The sequence below is a fragment of the Mauremys mutica genome, chromosome 3, assembly GCF_020497125.1.
Source record: "Mauremys mutica isolate MM-2020 ecotype Southern chromosome 3, ASM2049712v1, whole genome shotgun sequence".
Classification (NCBI taxonomy): domain Eukaryota; kingdom Metazoa; phylum Chordata; order Testudines; family Geoemydidae; genus Mauremys; species Mauremys mutica.
In genome coordinates, this window is record NC_059074.1 from 92,853,106 (window position 1) to 92,874,538 (window position 21,433).

A 21,433-nucleotide genomic window follows, 5' to 3' on the forward strand; every position below is an offset into this window, starting at 1 on the left:
AAAGTATTATCAATTTACTGGGAGCAGATTGAGACCAAGACTGAATGTGTTTTATAATCTCAGTTTCCATTGTCCTAAGCAATTCTTACCTTGAACATCTTAAAATATTGACAAATCAGATTTTACAATTTAAAGAACTGACCTCAATTTTGTTTTCTCCATTGAACTTAAGCTGCCATTTAAAGTGGTTAACTGTTTTTGTGTCTCCTTCACAATATCATTTGACTAGTGTTTCCTCATTATAATATTATTTAGTTCTTTTTATTTACACAGCTGTCTGGGGCAATAGGTAGGGCAGTAGGATTCATCATACCCCCATCTGTTTGCCCACCAGCACCTGCTGTTAATGCCTTCATGTCCTTCCTTCTGGATCCTGGGGGCATGACTTCACACACTTCTCTGGTTCGAGCCAGAGGCATTTGTTCTGGTTAGCAAACTTCTGTTGCCCCAGCTCGGCAAAGTAATTTTACCAATGTCTTAGCCTCATTTTATAGAAAGGGTAGCTGAAGCAAACATGGGTGAAGTCTACTTTTATAGAATTAAGATAGCCCTGTTCACAACTAGCAACTCTTGAATGGAATCCTTGCTGAAGAGGGTAATATGCTATGCTTTAGGGCCTGATCCAAAGCCCACTGAAGTCAGTGGAAAGACTCCCATTAACTTCAGTGGTTTTAGGAACAGGCCCTTAAGCTGCAAAAGTTAGGAGGATGAGGTTAATTAAAAGATACTTAATTTATTCTACATGGGGAAAGGGAACATTTCAAGATGTGGACAAACTGGAGAAAGTCCAGAGATGAGCAACAAAAATGATTAAAGGTCTAGAAAACATGATCTCTGAGGAAAGATTGAAAAAAATTGGGTTTGTTTAGTCTGGAGAAGAGAAGGCTGAGGGGGAACACAATAGCAGTTTTCAAGTATACAGAAGTTTGTTACAAGAGGAGAGTAAAAAATGTTCTTGGTAACCTCTGAGGATAAGACAAGAAGTAATGAGCATAAATTGCAGCAGGGCAGGTGTAGATTGGACACTAGGAAAAACTTCCTGTCAGGGTAGTTAAGCATTGGAACAAATTGGTTGTGAAATCTCCATCATTGGAAGTTTTTAAGAACAGGAGATAAACACCTGTCAGGAATGGTCTAGGTAGTATGTAGTCCTACCTTGAGTACCAGGGACTGGACTAGATGACCTATTGAGGTCCCTTCCAGTCCTACACTGCTATGATTCTATGTCTGGGACTCTTTATGGTTTCCAGTTAATGAGATTTGGGGTTGGTAGGGTTCTGTATTCTTTTTATGGACTTGAACAGCTGATTAATAAAATTGCAGGCTTTTGCCATTTGATGTTGATTCTGATGTATATTCTGTGAACAAAACACTGACATAGGAAGTCAAACCACTTTAAAACAAAACAGTCTTTCTGCAATCAGAGGAAGAATCTGGGTTGGCTAAACAGGTGTGGGGGCAGGAGTGGTGCAGGAGACAAGAGGCCATGAATGGAGGTAAAGGCCACTTGGTTAGAAGAAAGGATGAGATAGAGGTGAGAGAATGATAAAAGGGGAAAACTGATACACAAGAAGAAAAAGAAAATATGAAGATGAAAGTGAATAGCAAGGGAAGAAGAGAGAGGAGCAGAAGGATAGCACCAGAGAGAGAGAGAGAAGTAAATAGACCAGAGAGAAAAAGCAACACACAACTGTAAAGTTAGAAAACTGTATTTTATTTCCTTATTTTCATGCATTTAATTGTATTTCACTGCTAGAAAAGGGGAATCTCAGCAGAGAGCAGAAGCTATTTTTAACCCCCCCAGGGCTGGAGGGAGGAATATTTCAGCTGAATTTCACTCAGGGAGTGGGTGTATCTTGATGTTTGTGGCCCAGGTGGTGTTAGAGTGTTTTAGGATGATCGAGAGAACATAGCAGCAGTTTTTCCTCTTAGTTCAAGCTCTACTTCCCTCTGTCCCATAGTTGGATGCATGTCAGTGGTGCTGTCTCTCATGCATAAAGCACTCTGGAATCATTTTGATTTTATACTGTCAGATATTAATACTTAGCTCTTATACAGCACTTTTCATTTTCTGAGTGCTCTACAGATATTCCCTAATTAATCATCACAACACCCATATGAATTGACTATTATTGTTCTCATTTTACAGATGGGGAAATCTGAAGTTAACTGACTTGCCCAAGGCAACACAGCAGGACACTGTCAGAATTAGCATTGGCACTCAGGAACTCCTGAATCTTGGCTCTGTACTCACACCTGTCTTTCTGATTAATTAATGTATTTTTGAAGTACTATACCTTTTAACTCCTTTAACTCATCCACTGTGTTTTAGTAGCAGTTGTCTTTGAACATATACATCTTATTATTCCTGATGATTTGAAGATATGGTGGTGATGCTGAAAGCTGTTTTTGCATTGGAGGCTTTATATATAAGTGGTGTTTTAATGACCTGTTTTCAATGCCTATTATTTGTGTGTGTGGGTGGTTGCTAATAAACTGGTAACAGTCCCCTGGGTGTCCCAATGCCTGTGGCAGGAGACATTAATTTCTGTATTGCATATTTGCCAATATGTGGATTAATTGTTATATAACTGAATAATATAATAGCTATCATCCTCAAGATATCCAAAATGCACAACTTCGTTAAATATTCACATTTTAACAGCCTAGCACTCAACAACTGCCTGGACAATTGCTAGCTGGCATAGGTATAGAACATTGTGGCAATTAAGTTAGGTACTTTAAAAATCAAATAAGAGACAGTACTAACATTGAAAACATAGGTTTGATAGTCTGACACTGATTTCAGATAAATATGTGGTACCATTAACTATTGTCATAATTATTTTATTTCACTCTACAGTATACATAACTGATGTGTGAAATCCACCCAGCAGTTTAAGAAAGACAAACTATTTTAATCAAGTTTAAGAGTTTCAATTTCTTTCTATTAAAAAAGCCCCTACCAAACACATTTTATAGACAGAAAAAAGCAGCAGCAATGGAAAATGTCAGTATTTTCTGGCTCATTCTCAAATTTACATATACAAAAAAAAACCCAAACCCCAAACCTGAAAAACCCAGCACTACTGAATGCAAATATTAGTTAATATTTTACCTTTGAGTGTGTTCATATGTATGTATTCATTTCACACCGGTGGAAATATAGGAAAAAAATCAAGAGCCATTAAGAGTGGAATTAACTGTCCCCAAACTGACAGTACTGCTTCATTCACATTACGAGAAAGTGTTGTGATGACACTGGGTAACCTCAGATACAACACAGACAGGATTTATAGAGCTGAAATGTTTTATTTTTTTCCACCATAGATTTCAATTTTAAAAAGTTCTGATGAAGCCACACCTAATTTATATAGCTAGCTTCATTCATAGGTGGCAATCCCTTAGTGCATTGCAACATGCTCTGTAACAAAATACTTCCCACACTTAAACTTTCATGAGCACCCCATCTCACCTGGCAATTCTGCCCACATATACAGGAGGCACTATGGTAGTTTATATTGCTTTGCTGCTAGAACTAACCACAGCATGCCCTTTGTTCCCAATATTAGTGTGTTCTTCAGGATGAACTGTTATGCTGGATACTTGCACATATCAAAATAGAAAATCTTTGTGGAAAGCCTCTGTACTCTTGCACAGTAATCTAACTATGATTTCTTAGTTTAAACTACATTTTCCTTTTTGCACTATCAGACATAATTTGTGCCTTGTTATTTTAGAGAGACTGTATTCAGAATGGCAGAAATAGAAGCTGCCACCACGAATATCACACACACCCAATCTATCACTCAAGTGGGGAATAAAACCCCATTATAGGGTGCTGACATTAGCCACATGCACAGATCGACTTAGAGAAACCACATCATTTTTCTTCCATTCTGAGACATTACTGTAATAGATGGTGGCATAAGAACAACTTTTGCAGTATACTGAATTTTCTCTCTTTGTGGTTTTGATTTTTGGCAGATAGTACGCAATTATCTTGAACTGTCTATCCACATTTAAAGTTCACAGTCAATATGGCTCATCCAGGTATTGTAAAGGTTAGGTTTCTACCTGAAATTTTCTTCTTGAAATTTTGATAAACAGATTTGATAGACAACATGGCATCATCCTGTGACATTTTAATCTTTTCAGTGTCTACCTAAGTCCTTTGCTGATTTAGCAGATGTTGGGTAAAAAGCCCTCCTGTTTGCTAACAGTACAATAATCTTGAGTGAAATACAAATCTGATGTTCTGTAATTACTAGTGGGACTACTGCAGTGTTCAGTTGGAACATGTCACTTAGCTGCTAATGTTCCTTATTGACTCAACATCCTGCTCACTGCTGCAAGACTTGGCTTCAGAAAGGTGACTGAAATTAGTGCACAAAGATTGTACTGCTTTCTTTTTTAAAAATGTCCGATCTCTAGGGCCAGATTATGGCTTTTGTGAAGGGGCAGGGGAATGAGGGTTATGGGAATCTCTCCCAAGCGCACTCACACAATTCTCTCCCAAACCAATTCTTCAAAGTCAATGAAGAAAGACAGGATACAATTCTGGCCTAAGTGAAGTCAATGGGAGTTTTGCCACTGATTTCAATAGGAACACGATTTCACCAATGGCATGATTGTTTTCAGTAGTCCTATTACTGATGAGAAGCAATAGGAGATGAAGCCCCTTCTGACGAGATTTCTCTCCATCCTGAAGAAGAGATGGAGAGTGATGCTGCTTCTTATTGAAGGGGAGAAATGGGGGTATGAAGTCCCTCTAAATGAAGAGAAGTTTTTGTCACTTGATCACAGCCCCGGTCTAGAAAGTCACTAGCAGATGTCTCCTCATCCACTGAATCACAGACTTTGTAAAGGGTAAGGGGTCGTTTTCTCAAGTCTGACTCCTTGTGGTTTGATGGATTTAAAGATGTGATTATGCTCCAGATCATCTTTCAACATTTCACATTAGTTGTCTTGGTGTTTAAAATGTTGTTTTTAAAAAAAAAGAATAATTAATAACCTTTCTGCATTTACTCCATATTTGGCCTACAACAAAACAATTTGATCAAAATTATTACTGGCTCTGTTTTTCTAAGGGACATCTAATGGAAAAAAGAATGCATATACAGGTGCTCAAAACTACAATGTATAAATAAATAGCTGTGGCTGAGATCACAAATGTGCACAGCCCTCAGTCTGCTAAAACAGGGAACCGTTTTTAGAGGTATGCAGGTAAATACATCATCCACAATTATAAGACTAATAGTTGTCTGACAGGGAAAGAAAACTGGAACAAGATACACATTATTGAATCTGGAATAAATTGGTACATTCAAGTTACATTTCTGAATTTAAATGAGATAAAATAATGACCTCCTCCTACTGATATACACGAATAAAGTTCCAATTGGAGTTCATCTTCTGCAAATGCAAGCACATACATGCGTACCCACTTAGCCTTTGACAAGTCAACATTTGCTAGCTTGCCCCACAGTCATTTCCTGTTGTAAGTACAGGTGAAAACTCTTCTCTTAGATTTCACTGTGGAATGAAAGTGAGCAAAAATGAACATTTAGCACCCAATCTTCTCCCAGCATGCTAGGACAAGATGTAGCCAAAATACCATCTTTCTAATATGTTAATGGGGAAGGCAATGGAGAACCAGCCAAAGGATACTCTATAACCTCATGTTCACTATGGACATATGAGTAACCCACACAGTTACAGGAAAGGTGGAGAGCAATGGCTGTTGCTAGTGAGTCTGCACAGAGCACAAATCTGTATATCTCAAATTCAATGGAGTAGCTGAACAGTGCTCTGCTTTGTCTCCTCCCTTTGATACCTGGGGCAACATCCCATCTGTGAGAGCCTTTGGGATCTTACCAGCAGGTAAGCACTGAAAATCCAATACCTTTGCTATTCCAGGAAAGCACAAGCCTTCGTTCATAACTACATGGTCTTAGAAATCCAAGAAACTGTTGGACATTCATTTTTGGCCTTGACTCAGTTGTTAAAATCAGAGGATGTGTATGGTACAAAATTAAGGTGAAAAAGACTCTCAGTAGTTGGCACAGTTTACAACTGTTATCAACTAATCAAACTGTTGTATATTTAGTCACAAGACTTTCCTTGGTGACATAAAATTTGGCCTCTCAACATAAGATGAATTCAGATTGTTACCTGCTTCATCTTCCCTCAGATCCCAATCAAGAGAGGGAGAGAACATTTCAAAATTAATTTATAGCCTCTTTTTTCTATTCAGTTTTTCCTGTTATTGTGATGCAGCTTTTTAAAAACAGTAACAAAGCACAGCAAGATTCTCTACACCAAATACAATAACTCACCGGTATAATGGGAAGAAAGGGAACCATAAACTTATATTATACATTGGGAAACAAGTTTGGAAAATGTAATTTTAAAGTAGTTCTTGTGCTTTTAGTACCATTTTTAGGACTCCTTTGTTGAATTCATATCAGTTGGGGCAAAAAGTCCAGTATGTCAAGCTAACTCACTGAATTTTCTTTTATAGACTTGCCAGGCTATTGTAATAACAGAACTATAGGTTACATTGTAATGGAATTATTTTTATATACTCCAGTTTTCCAGTCAGTATTTTAACTGTCGAAGTCACAATGAACAGAAAAGATAAAACAAATAAATGAACCTTAATGAACGTTTTGCAAAAAGTATTTTAGATTAATTTCCATTTTTGTATTAGTGATACATAACAAAATTATTTTGACTTATGTTTCAGAAACCCAGGCTTATACACACCAAAACACACATTTCGGAATGTTGAAATCAATCATTGTATAAAAACACAAATGCATCACTAATTTCCAGAACTGATGTCACACTTATCTTCTTTGACATGTTTTCTGAAGTTGACTCCAGATCGGACAGAAGAGTAATCCACACTGCTCATTTATTTACCTCAGAATCACCTTGCTTTTATTAGTGCAAGTTTTTTTATATAATGGTAATATGTACAAATCAAACCAATCGATAAAATGACTGTACTGAATACTGCATATTTTAGTAATCTGCCTTCCCATTTATCCATTCTGAGAATATAACATTAGCATATAAGATTACAAATATATATTTATGGTATAGAAACCATTATGGCTGAGGGCAGTATCAGTCCTTTGTTCCACTTGGGTTTAACTATTCTTCCTCAGCCAAACCACAAGGTCAGATCAGATGCATCCAGGAAAGCTGCTTTGGTTTTGCTCATCCCCATTCACATAATTACAGGATACCCAAGTGATTATTCTCAGTACTGCTTCTTATTGCCAGACCTGTGCAGAATTTTAAAGTTTTAGGTAAGATGGTGTGGGTAGGAGATGACCAAAATGTATTAGTTTGGGAACAGCTTCCAGAGAATACAAACAAGACCCCTATGTTAGCTACGGGCAGATTCTCAAGCAATCTACCAAATAAAAATAAGGAGTACATACAGTATGGCTGGAGAAATAAATTATTTTTCAGTTGATCCAATTCAGATGATGTCCCCTTCAAAAACCTATATTCTGAAAACATTTATTATGGATTTTAACATATGTATATTTCCACAGCATGAATTTTTATGGAGACTGATATAAAACAATCGGCATTCCCTTTCAGAACTTAACTAAAGCTTGAAGATGAAATGCTTGTTTGCTTGATCTATGTGCTCTGCATTCTAATGTTCCTCATGTCTCTCAGCAGCACTGGCCTGTAGGTTGCCTCCAAGCTTTCCATGTATTCTAAATAATCACTCACTCGAAATCTATGGAGTGCTTCTTCCTGCACAAATACACAAAAAAAATTATTAGCTATGAAAAAAGATGCACTATTACAGTGTAATGAATTTTAGATGTTTGAAGGTAGCTTATTTTACTTTTGCATGTCACTGCCTTGGTGTTTTATGGTGCAAACAGATACTATATTTCCCTTTGTTTAAAAGTGAAAAATCAGTGTGCTCATGTTCAGACAGCTCTTCCTAATTAGAAATTTGCTAACAAATGGCTTTTTCAGACTGAACCCATTTCTTCACGATTAGGAGAGCATTCCATTTGATGATTTCAAGGAATACAAAATAAGCCTTAAATAGAAAATGACAGGTTACAAAAACACTCTTTTCTCAAAGTGTATACTAGCTCTGGAAGCCCTAACATTGTTAATATGCTAGGTATAATGAATAGGTTCCCGGTACATTGATCCACCCTTTTTGCTAACAGCCAGCTAGGAGAATAGCACTAGTTATATATTTTAAAAAACAATTATGAACACTGATCCTCAAAATATGCTCTTTTAAAGCAGGCTAAGATACTTTTGCTTCATTGTCATCATAAATAACAATTAATATTTTATAAAGCTCTGGATTTCATGTCCATATTTAACAGGGCAAAATAAGTCTGTCCAAAAAAAAAAAAAAAAAAAGATAATCAGGCCAAATCCTTCCATGGGACTGACAAGGTAGACAAGGGAAAGGGATGCTGGCAGATGTATCCTCTGCAAAAAGAAACCGAGAGTACAGCTGGATTCAACAGGGACACCAAGAAAAAACTCTCTGGTGCACTTGATACTCCTTAGAGCAGGAACAACCTGTGTGCTGACCATCTGCTGAGCAGTGTTATTGCTAAGGCAGCATATGCTGTAACAAGCATTTAGGAGCTAGACAGTGCTAGGGCACATGGCATACAGGCTGGTGCATTAGCTAAGCATCTCCCCTAACTAGCAGTCTGCTGAGGCTAGAGTGACCAGATGTCCTGATTTTATTGGGACAGTCTTGATACTCAGGGTTTTGTCTTATATAGGCACCTATTACTCCCACTCTCTGTCCCGATTTTTCACAATTGCTATCTGGTCACCCTAGCTGAGCCCGTGGAGCACAATTTCCTACCAGCCGAAAGTTTGCACATCCCTGTTTGAATGAGGGTCTAAGGATGTCCTTACCCAAGTGCAAACAAGGGCACAATTTTGTCCTATTTTGGGGAATCTTTTTTGCATAACTGGAATGGGAGAGGATTACACTAGGCACTGGAGGAAAAAGAGCCTGTTGTAGGAGGAGTTTAACTCCCTTTTTCAGGCAGCCAAGTTTGTATTGATTAAATGTGTGTATGCTCTATATTGTATGTCTAATAGAAACTAAATAAAATAATTGCATTTGTTATTAATTATTCCAGCTAATGTTTAGTTAAACTACCTTTGAAACAGTCTGCAAAACTGTTTTGAGTCCCTCTGCATATTTTATGCAAGGAAGAATAAGAAGCCAATTAAAGTACCTACTGACCACATAGAAGAGAAAGTAGGTGCTACTTCATGGTCATATTTGACTTCTGAAATAAAATGGTCCTTGAGTTAAACTCTTTTTACATTCCCAAGTAGGAACCCACCTTAGTTCCTTAAAAAGAAAGAAAGAAAAGGTACCTGATATATTGCCTCTCCAGATCCACATTACAGAACCTCTTTGTTGCATGATAAGACCCATGAAACATCCTAAAGCAGTTTGACTGTTAGAAGATGCACACACATCAGTACAAAGAACTAACATATTGGTAAAGGCTGACCAACTGTAATTACAAAAGGCCCCATCCCTGTAACCATTCCTAGTTCCTCTCTGCTTCATCTAAACTAGCTATAATACACCATAGATTCAGAGAAGGATGGAGACTCAATGTGGATTTGCAGAGGCAGTGGGCTAGAATACTCGGACCCTCACGTGGATGGATGGAAATAGGAAAGGTAAAAGTAGCTTTGCCCCAGCCCCCATGCAAGGGCAAATGATAATCACAGACCTTGCACTTAAGGAAGCACCACAAGACCTGTTGATGGTAGTAATTCTGGGGCTGCAAGACACCTCAAAGAGAGAGGAGACATAGCCTTCCCCACCAACACGCTGGCCAGTGGATCAGCTAGACACAGAGAAAGGAAAATGCTGTACTATCTTAAGGGAAAGTGCAGCATGCACAATCCCCAAGTGCTCCCTGGAGCTTTGGCCTGGACTGTGCTTCCCAAGACACATCCCCTCTCAAAGCTCTCAGCTTCATAATGCCCCAACTGAATACAGTTGTGTAATTATACAATCTTCTGGAGAATTCCAGTTACTAAGTATTATTTTGTTTCTTCCTGAAGAACTCCACTGTAGGAGGGTAGCAAGCAGAAGCCATTCCCTGGGGGAGGGTTAAGGAACGTTTAACTCAAGAAGGCTGCCTACTCCCTCTGAAAACAAACATCCAATTTAGCTTCAGAATCAGAGAGCATTGCTGAGTAAAAATGTAAATTTAATTCCAAATGGTGATTTGAAGCCTTACAAATCTCAGACATACAGCAGCAGCCAATAAAGTCAACATCTGTCACAAGTTACTATAAACTGGTATATTAGCTACGCGGGTTACTTCCTTGTCTAAATAGGGACAATAACCTCAGTATCTCAGATACCAATGTGTGATAAATTGTTGGAAAACACTGACCTTCTAACAGAATGAACCTAATGTGGATATATTATGGAGATGAGCCTTGGAGGGGACTATATCTCTGACAGAATGGACTCTAAATGGACTCTATTTTAGGATTATGTATTGGAGCCCTTCTACATAATAACAGTCTTTCTGGAATGAGCCTCAGCTAGCTAGATCTCAATTTAAGCCTCTCTGTTGGCTAGACTCTTTCAGGGATGCTCCTAAGTGATGTCAAGTAGACAGAAAATGAAGTCTTATGTCCCAAAAGCCATAAACAGTACATTGAACATAAGGGCCCATACCTGACAAATTTGTTCCCCATATAGCTGGGGAAGATTTGGGAGGAAGATTCTTGCAAATGTGAAGAAACTGAAGTCCCTGAACCATTGGAAGTAAGAGCTGAGTAGGAGAGAGACTGATCAATATGAATGGCCTGGGTTTTAGGTTACACCTAAAGAACAGAAGATCTTCACAACAAAGACTCTGATTCAATGGAGTTGGTTATGGATGTATGAAGCAGACTTAATGTCTTGGATCTGAGCAGCTATACTTTCTTTCTCAGACCAGAAAGCATAAGTAGGAGCCAGAGAATCCTTCCATTTTGGTGAGTGTTAGATCAAAGGATTAGCTGTGACCTCTCAAGAAACTTTCCTGATCTCACTGACAACTCCACAAATGGTGAATAGGGTCTTTAAAGGCATCAAATGCAAAACTTCCTCCCATGCCTAACATACACATTGGCACTCTACATTAAACAGTGGCTAAATCCCTCATAATCAATAAAACTGAATGTACTGAACCACTTCACATCCCTAAACCACATCTGCAAACAGAAAGTTGAAGAAATCACCTCTTCTTGAAGATCGCTATTTCAGAGTGAAATAGAGTCTCGAGAACTGCATCTATTTGAGTAAAGACTCTAGGTCTCTTTCGCTAATCTATTCACAGAGATGGTAAGTATTTATCTTGGGACCTAGAATAGGTTAGTGGAAGATAAGGTTACTCACTTTGTGTAGTAACTGAGGTTCTTCAAGATGGTTGTTCCTGTGGGTGCTCCACTTTAGGTGTTTTGATGCTCTGTGCTTGTAATTGGAGATTTGTGGTAGCAGTGCCTGGTTGGGCTGCACATGCACCGTAGCTGTCTCGTGCCACTCCGAGCAGTTACATAGCGGTGCACAGCCAACTGTCCCCATGTTCCTTCACTACCTCAGAGAATCGACCTGAAATTCTGAAGTAGAGGGGAGGAGAGAGGACAGTGGAGCACTCACACGGATAACCATCTCGAAGAACCTCAGTTACCACACTAGGTGGGTGACCCGCTCTTGCTCTTTGAGGAGTGTCCCTGTGGGTGCTTTACTTTAGGTGACTGGAGCAGTGCCCTTCAGTGGAGGCGAGGGGCTTCGGAGTTGCTCTGTTGATGGTGGATTACACAGTAATTCCATAGTGTTTAATGAAAGTATGGACTGATGCCCAGGTAGCCACTCTGAAAATGTCAGTGATCGGGATATTATTGAGAAAGGCCACAGATGCTGCTATTGCTCTGGTGGTGTGTGTGTGAACTCTTGGGAGAGGTTGTAGATTGTTGTTTTGGTAGCACAAATGGATACATCCTGATATCCATTTGGATAGTCTCTGTTTTGAAATGGTTTGAACAAATAGTCTACATGATTTTCTAAATGTTTTTATTCTTTCAATGTAGAAAGCTAATGCTCTGAGAACATCCAATGTGTGGAGTGAGGCCTCCTTCCTGTCCACATGTGGCTTAGGAAAAAATACAGGTAAGTAAATGGGCTGGTTTAAATGAAAGGGAGAGGTGACTTTGGGTATGAACTTAGGATGAGGTCATAGGATTATTTTATCTTTAAAGAACATTGTATAAGGTGGGTATGCCATTAGGGCACCTAATTCTGCCACCCTTCCGGTGGACGTGATGACAATGAGAAAAGCCACCTTCATGGATAAATGCAACAAAGATCAAGTTGCAAGGGGATCAAGCAGTTTTCCCATGAGTCCTCATATAACAAGGTTGAGGTCCCACATGGGTGTAGGGTTTATCATTGTCGGATAAGTGTTTTCAGTGCCTTTAAGGAAGTGTTTAATCATTGGGTGAACAAATACGGTGACCCTGTCCACCTTGTCATGGAAGGCGCTAATAGCCAAGTGTACTCTGATGGAGCTTGTGGATAGTCTGTCATCTGATGCAATTATGGGAACCACATTTGTCTGGGCCACGTGGGTGCTATGAGAATGACCCTAGATTTGTTCTGCTTGATCTAGTGAATAACTTGGCTTACGAGTGGGGTCGGAGAAAATGCATACATCTGTGGCGCCTCCCATTTTATGAGGAAAGCGTCACCTAGGGAGTGGTATCCCGCTCTGGAGCAATATTGTGGGCACTTGGCATTCTGAGCTGTTTCAAATAGATCTATGGTGGGGAACCCCCATTGTTTTAATACAGATTTGAGCATTTGGGGATCCATCTACCACTCGTGGGTTTGTGAGAAATCCCGGGTTAGTACATCTGCTGTTGTATTCTGACATCCTGGCAGATAGGATGCCAATATCTCTATGTTGTTGGTGATGCACCATTTCCAAAGGCATATCACCTCTATAAATAGGGAGTATGATCGTGCTCCCCCTTGGCAGTTTATATAAAACATGTATGCTATATTGTCCGTGAAGATCTTGATTGTATTGTTCTTGATTAGAGGGAGAAAGTGATTCACATGCATTTTGGACTGCCCTTAGCTCCAGTAAGTTTATGTGCAGGTTGGACTCCGCTGGGGACTAGCAGCCTTGGACCGTATTGTTGAGTAGATGTGCCCCCCAACCTATTAGGGAAGCGTCTGTCGTGATTGTCATGGTTGGAGTTCCTTGTTGGAAATGGACTCCTGAGCAGATGTTCTTTGATGGTGGGCACCATGTTAATAAACCTTTTACTCTGCGTGGCATTATGAGGCATCTGTTGAGAGAGTGTCTGTGCGGTATATACACTGTTCGAAGCCAGGCCTGCAAGCATCTCATGTGGAGTATGGCAAGCTTGACAACAAATGTTGTTGCCAACATGTTCCCCAAGAGTTGTAAACATGTTCTGCCGCATGTTTGTGGGCTTTTCCTCACCGTTGAAACTAGGTTGACTAGGGTGAGGAAGCGTTGTTGGGGTAGCATTGCTAATACTGTTAGACAGTCGAGACAGGCTCCTATGGATTCCAACTTTTGGCCAGGAACCAATGTGGACTTTTGCACGTTTATTTGCAGTCCTAGGTTTGTGAAAAGTGTTATCGTGCTCTGTGTGGCGTTTATTGTTTCTTGCTGTGTTGGTGCCAGTATGAGGCAGTCGTCCAACTATAGAAATATCAGTACTCCATGTCAGCATAGGTGAACTGCAGTGACAGCAAGAACCTTGGATAGGTCAAAGGGTAGTACTCTGTGGTGGAAATACTGTTTCCCTAGGGTGAATCTCAGGAATCTTCTGTGTGACGAGTGGATGGTAATATGAAAATTAGCATCCTGAAGGTCGAGGGCTGAGAGTCAATCTCCTTTCTCTAATGCTGGAATTATTGTGCTTAGAGTCACCATTTTTAAACGTGTTCTCACAAATGTGTTGAGTTTTTGTAAATCCAGGATGGGTCTCCTCCCACCAGTCTTTTTCTGAATTAAGTAATGTGAATAAAAACCTCTCCCTCTATGTTGTAATGGTACAGGTTCATGGTACCTAATTGTACGAGGTGGTTTATTTCCTAGTGTAACAAGTGCTTGTGAGAGGGGTCCCTGAAGAGGGACGAGGAAGGGGGATGGGTAGGTGGGAGAGAAATAAAGGGGATGGAGTAGCCCTTCTGGATAATCTCTAAAACTCATTTGTCTGTCGTGATGTTGTTCCAGACTGGGTAGCATGGTGACAGACAGTCTCCAAATGAGTGGGGGACCGTTTCTGGTTCCAGAGTCAGAGAGTGTGGTGGTCTTGTGCCCTTGACCACACCTTCAAAATAATTCTTTAGAGGTGGATTGTTGAGATGTCAAAGACTGATCTTGGTTCTGCCAACATCTGTTCTGTTTTTGTTTACGCAGTTGGTCATACTGTCTTTGGGGCTGAGAGTATGGTGTAGACTGGAATCTCTGATTGTAAAACCTGCTCTGTTTCTTTTTGTCTGCAGGTATGTAAATGCCATGGGTTTTTAAGGTTGCCCTTGTGTTTTTAAAGGGTGTGTAATGAAATATTGGTTTCGTCTGCAAATAGTTTCCGCCCCTTGAAGGGTAAGTCCTCGACCGTTGCCTGGACCTCCCTTGGGAACATGGAGAGGTGGAGCCCATGACCACAGATATCACAATGGATCATGCTGTTGTGTCTGGCAGAGTCAAGGGAGGCCTGGAGGGCTGTCCTGGAGATGAGAGACCCTTCAGAAAAGTTTGCCTTGTACTGTACTTTTTTGTCATCTGGTACATTTTCAATAAAAGTTGACATTTTGGTGAGCAACTTGTGTGTATATTTGACTGGAATGGAAGCATATTTGGCTATGTGGAACTGAAGTGTAGCTGAGGAACAAGCTTTCTGCCTGAAAAGGTCTAGCCTTTTCCAGTCCTTATCGTATGGGGTCATTCGAGACTGGCGTTGTTTCCCCCCTTTGGTTGACCGCTTCTACTATTAAGAAGTTTGGTGCGGGGTGTGAAAATAGAAAATCAAGGCCTTTTGGTGGTACATAATTTTTTTTTGTTAGATCTTTTACATGAGGGTGGTGCTGTAGCAAGTGTCTGCCAGACTATTTTTGAAGGCTCCATGGTTGCATCATTAATTGGCATAGCTATCTTTTCTGATAGGGATGCCTGGAGTATGTCTGTGAGCTTGTGCTGGGCTTCTGGTAGCTGAGCTAACGAAATGTCCAGGAATTCAGCATCCTTTTTGAAGAGGTCCTGAAAGGATTTGAAATAATCCCCCATCGTGTGTGTGTGTGGGGGACATTATGGTTTTGTCCAGTGTCGAAGATGAGAGGTGAGTAGGCAGCGAAGTGTCATGTTTGGCTGTGTCCTCAGGTTCCTCAGTGTCTTCCTCTTGTGTTTCGGAGGGTGCCAGAACAGGATGTTCTGGACCTAGGCAGGCTAGGGGGGCTGCAATTTTCAGCCCTATACATTGCCCATGGATCCCAGTATGACCAGTAAGGTGGGAATGGTATGGGGGGCGGTGCCCATGGGTGACCATACCATCCTCGTATATCTGCAGGTGGTTGGCGAAGAGATGGTCCTGTCTTGGGTGAGAAGTGGCGAAGAGTATTTATTACTGCATCATCCTCTTCTTCCTCAACACCAACCACCTGCAGATATATGGTGGCGGGGGGGGGGGGCTGAGTTGCAAGGAGTAGTCAGCTGGCTTACTAGTGATCTAGATGGGGTACCCTCGGGGCCAAGTAGAGGAGATTCAGGAGTTGAGGCCACTATCAGGTCCACATGCCTCATGAATGGCTGTGGAACCGTGAAGCTCAGCATGAGTTGAAACTGCCGGTGCCGAGGATTTAGAGCTGTGCAGCATAGGTACAGCAGGTGGCGCCATTGTAATGCTCAGTGCCGAGACTTTTTTCAGCTCCGTGGGTGCCAAGCTGGAAGATTTCACTTTAGTGTGTGAACTCTGGGTTCTTCTTCAAAGAGTGTCCCTGTGGGTGCTCCACTTTAGGTGCCTTGATGTCTTGCACTTGCAATCGGAGATTTGTGGTAGCAGTGTCCAGTTGTGCCATGCATGCACCGTTGCCATCTCGCGCCGCCCCGAGCAGCCAACCATCCCCCAGTTCCTTCTCTACTGCGTTTGGCTTGAGTCGGTGCAATCAGCAGTGCCCTATCTTACCTCAGATAAGATTTATAGTAGATAGTTCAGAGTGATAGTGTTAGCTTAGTTGTAGTTAGTTTCTCTAGCCCCTTGCATTACTCTAATTCCTTTAAAAAAAAATTAAAAATCCTTTACCTTCCCTATCTACCCCTGCCTCTCTCGCAGGCGTACAGCCTTAGTCTCAGACAGGGTTTACCCTTGTTTTTTTTTTCTCTAAGAGTCTGACTCTCAGGCATGCCCAGCTCACCTGGCTTTAAACGCTGCCTGACTTGCAGATTCTGGTCTCTGACTATCACACTCCACTGCCTTGGCGAGACACACATTACTCAAAAGTGCCCATACTACAGAAAACTGACAGCTAGGACAAGAAAAGCCAGGGATCTTCAACTGAAGTGCCTCATGATGGAGAAATCCCTCATGCCAGCCTCCAACCCTGAGTTCACGTCACCCTCTGGCCAATGGTCGCCAGCGGCAGCCTCTGACAGGGGCTCCACTTCAACAACGGCTGCCAAGAAACCTGCTCCTAGAAAGGCTACCAAAAAGCAGTTGCAGACATTCCCACACCGAGAATGACTAAAAGAAAGCAATCTCCAATTGAAAAATCTGCCCCAGTACCGACGGCACCGAGAGGCACTGGGAACCTCCAGCACCGAGAGTTCCTGAAGAGCTAAAGACCCTATGTGGGCAAGCTGTAATGGAAGTATTTCCCTTTCTTTTCAGTGATTGATGTAATGGCATCTCATGACTCTAGCTTTTTTATATAGAAAGTTGAACAAATAAGGCCTCCTCCAAAAGGATGAAGTCTGTCTCCCTTGCTTCTTGCTTGCGCCACTTCCCGCAGCTCCCATTGTCCGGGAATGGCGAACCAGCTACCTCTTGTATTACTACACAAGGTAGCAGCACAAAAGGGGAAGCAAACTCAACACAGCCACTACATCCCGTTCCTTTGCAAGTGGGAGCAAATGTAGGTAGAGTTTTGATCCTGGCCCACCAATTTGCCCACCAAAGCAGCTATGTTGGTGTGTTGGGGAGCATATGCTGTGGCAGGGATAGATTGTGTGGAAATTAATCTGATTATTTTAAAATTATTAATTCTTTTTACCATAATACACAGGATTTACTTGAAGTATTTTAATTAAGTACTGTGCTTTTCAAAAGCCCGATTTTTACTGGAGCAGAGTACAGTCTTTCTTCCATAGTCAGGGATTCATTGAAGCTCATTTCCTTGGTGAATGTAGAGATGGTTGTTGAGTCCACCTGCTGATGCTTAGTCTTTTCAGGTGTCTTGCCAATGTACTGGTGATTGGGAAGCAGAGTATTTTGTTCAATTATTTTGATCTATATTTTCACAAAAACAAACACGAAACATTCACCATATGTTTCTCTAAATCAAAATATGCAGCTTGCTTCTCCATCAGCATGGTATACAAGTTTTGTGCTTTTTATGTTTGTCATGGCAGTGGTTCTCTAATGATGCTAATTGTTAAAGCTCACCACCATCTGGAATATTGCAGTGTCAACATAGAAACCTGATCTTTGTCCATCCCCAGAAGGAGAAAATCAATGACCAAAGATATGAGTGGAGAAAAGGGAAAGTCCAGAACAGAATAGTGATTGGTGCAGCTATTAACTTTAAATAATGGCTTCTTGAACAAGGGCTCAAACCATTACTTTGTTTAGAGGAAGCTGGCACCTTCACCTCCTAAAGTGAAGCATTAACAATCTATAGAGAACATGGAGGTTGGATAAGGGGGTTGAATCTCATAGATCATAGTTTGCAGATTCCTTAGAACATCTAGAACCACTGTTTAAAAAAAAACTGAATGAAACTCAGCCAGCCAAGATGGTATGTTTGTCTTGTTCCTGTTTCTATAACTGCTCTCACAGACATAGCCAAACTGATCGTGAACCAATCAATATTACCCGTGAACTAGGAGGAAAACTACCCATTGAAAGTAATGTGTAACTTTGTTTATCAAGTCTACAAATCAAAATCTATATTTTAATCATTTAAATTAGATTTCAAATTCTCAATTCACCTTCTTTCTCCAAATCTTAAACTGGTGGGATGCTGTACAAGCAATATTTGCGGAAATGAATGAAGGGTAGAGATCATCTTGGCAGCTGTTCAAGGTTTAGTATAAAATATCTTAAGATTTTATTGAAAAGACAGTTTCCCTCCCAGGCTTTGTAACCCATCCAGGTGATATTCATGGCAGCAGGAATGCTAACTATAAGCCTACAATAATATAAATGAGCAAACCTTGCAAAGTCCTTCTAAAGAGGCAGCTATCAAAATAACAATGATCTGAAGGGAAAACTTTGTGATTCAAATGTTTTCAAGCTTCAGTAAGAGGATACTGCATAACTCTACACCTCTGAAACACACCTAATTCGACACACACATACATACACGGGAAGTTAGAGTCCAATCCACTTCCCACTGGAGTCAATAGGAATTTTCCCACTAATTCCAATAGGAGCTGGAAAAGGCCTATATGTATCAGTATTTTTCTCTGGAGAAAACTATTCTCTTTTGCCCTGCTTGCTGAAGAAATACAACTACAGTATAAGTGAATGACAAGTGTAAAAGGGGTCATATAGTGAAGCTTCCAAAGAAAGGAGACTTCAGGAAGGGTAAAAACTGGAGGGGCATTCAATTGCGTTCTATTCCAAGCAAGGTATTTAAAGGTATTATTCTAGACAGAATAAAGAAAGTGGTAGGGTCACAGTTTCAACAAGAAGAGGTATTATTCAAACAAGAGAAATCATGTATAGATCAAACAGTAACCCTATGTGTCATCATAGAACTGTTGATCAAATGGCATTTACCACTTTACATTGATTTTATAGATTTCCAAAAAGCCATGCAGAGGATAAAACTGTTTTATGGAAATTGCTGTGCCACTATGGAAATTTCCCTCAGAAATATGTGAACATCATTCAGAGCATCTATGAAAATATGACGTGCTAAGTAATACATAGCAGTGAGCTGATTAAATCATTCAAGATTACTATAGGTGTCAGACAAGAATGTCTTATGTCACCTATGATCTTTTTTACTGGTAGGGGATTGGGTAATGAGAAAGACCACAGGGTCAGACAATGGACTGCCGCACAAGTTAACAGGAGCTTGACTTTGCAGATGACATCAACTTGCTATACCATACTCACAGAGACATGAAAGCTCCAACGTATGATCACCAGGCCTCTGCACAGTTAGTAAGGTTGAAAAATCAACACCAAGAAAACTCAAACCATAAGAATTAACACACAACACGGAACACCAACAGAAATTTCCGAGACTGACGAAGAAGCCTGCTATTTCAAATATCTTGGCAACACTGTAAATACAACGGATGGAACAGATGAAGACTTTAAACCCAGAAGAGTAAAAGCCAGACGTGTTTGTAACTCTAAAGCCAATCTGGAGAAACAGAAATCTTTCCCTCCAAACTAAACTTTGAATATATAACACCACTATATAGTTGGTCTTACTATGTGGCACTGAAATTTGGAGACTTATTATGACCATATTATTTAAATTCCAAGTTTTCATCAACTTAGACAAATCAGGTGGCTAGAAAAAAAGTCACAAATAAACAACTCTGGAGAATTACAAAACAGAAACCAATAGGAAAGGAAATTACATAAAAATAATTGAGATGGCTAGGACATAGATCAGGGGTGGGCAAACTATGGCCCACGGGCCACATCCAGCCCGTGGGACTGTCCTGCCCAGCCCCCGAGCTCCTGGCCCGGGAGCTCCTGGCCACAGTCCCTCCCCTGCTGTTCCCTCTCCCCCGCAGCCTCAACTCGCTTGCTCTGCCACCGGTGCAATGCTCTGGGTGGCAGGGCTGTGAGCTCCTGGGGCAGCGCAATTGCAGAGCCCGGCCTGACCCGGTCTCTGTGCTGCATGGTGGCAGCAGCGGCAGCATGGCCCAGCTCCAGCCAGGCGGCGTGGCTGTAGCACCGCCAGCCACCCGTGCTCTAGGAAGCGCGGTAAGGGGGCAGGGAGTGTGGGGGTGGTGGATAGAGGGCAGGGGAGTTCAGGGTGGAGGTCAGGGGGCGCGGGTGTGGATGGCGGTCGGGGGGAAACAGGGGGTTGAATGGGGGCAGGGGTCCGGGGGGCAGTCGGGGGGGAGGGGGGGTTGGATGGGGCAGCAAGGGGCAGGGTTTCCAGAGGAGTCAGGGGACAGGGAGAAGGGATGGTTGGATGGGGCAGGGGTTCCAGGGGGGCCGTCAGGAATGGGAGGAGGGGTTGGATGGGGCTGCGGGGGCCTGGGAGCAGTCAGGGGATGGGGAGCAAGGCTGTGTGGATTGGGCAGGGGTCCCAGTGGGGCCGTCAGGGAACAGGGGGGTTGGATGGGGCAGGAGTCTTGGAGGGGCAGCTAGGACGTGGGGGCCGGGCCACGACCCCCTCCCCTAACCGGCCTGCCATACAATTTACGAAACCCGATGCAGCCCTCAGGCCAAAAAGTTTGCCCACCCCTGACATAGATGGAGGAAAGACCTGAATAACAGCAGTAAAGGCCTTGGACTGGAATTCCCAGGGCAAGAGACAATGAGGTAGACGAAGGATAACATGAAAATGCACAAAAGAAACAGAACTGAAAGCTATCAGAATGACATGGGAACAAGCTAAGAATGCAGCAGGAGATCAGCAAAGATAGCAGGTAGTGGTGAAGGCCCTTTGTTCCTCATGGAAAACAGACATGAGAGAGAGAGAGATGAATGAGACTAAAATAAAATCAATACTGGAAATTCAGTTGTTTGGCAAAATAATATCTCTTTTCAGTCTGGAAAGTGTAGCTTTCCTTTAATCTGGTAATCTAAAGAAAAAAACATTACTTTGAGAAAAACCTGTAGATCTTGGGTCTGTGTGTGCTGCAGAATATCTTGCTGAAGATGTTTGAACACAGATATACACATATAGATCTGATAATCAGGACCAAGGAAAATACATGTAGCAATGTAGTGACAGATCTCACTCCAGTCCAAGTAATTCCAGAAACACTGAGCTAGCCACTGCTGACAAATCTAGAAAAATACAAAAACAAATTCAATTTATTACAGTAATTCAGTGATTAATTAATAACTTTCTATACCACAAACCCCTTTTCCACACCAAGACCATCCCATGCCCCCTTCTCATCCAGCCAGGATCTAGTCAGAATCCCTA

General features: G+C 41.4%; 1 protein-coding gene across 12 annotated transcripts in view; it reads right to left on the minus strand.

The window, feature by feature from the left end:
• Positions 1–2,893: 2,893 nt before the first annotated feature.
• Positions 2,894–21,433, minus strand: part of TBC1D32 (TBC1 domain family member 32) — a 186,229-nt gene continuing 167,689 nt past the window's right edge. For all 12 annotated transcript variants that reach the window (XM_045010109.1, XM_045010113.1, XM_045010116.1 and 9 more), the window contains 2 exons: positions 21,103–21,291; positions 2,894–7,782 (listed from right to left, as the gene is read on the minus strand). In XM_045010109.1, the coding sequence (XP_044866044.1) occupies positions 7,663–7,782; positions 21,103–21,291 (309 nt within the window). In that variant the 3' untranslated portion in view covers positions 2,894–7,662. The remainder of the gene's footprint in view (positions 7,783–21,102; positions 21,292–21,433) is intronic.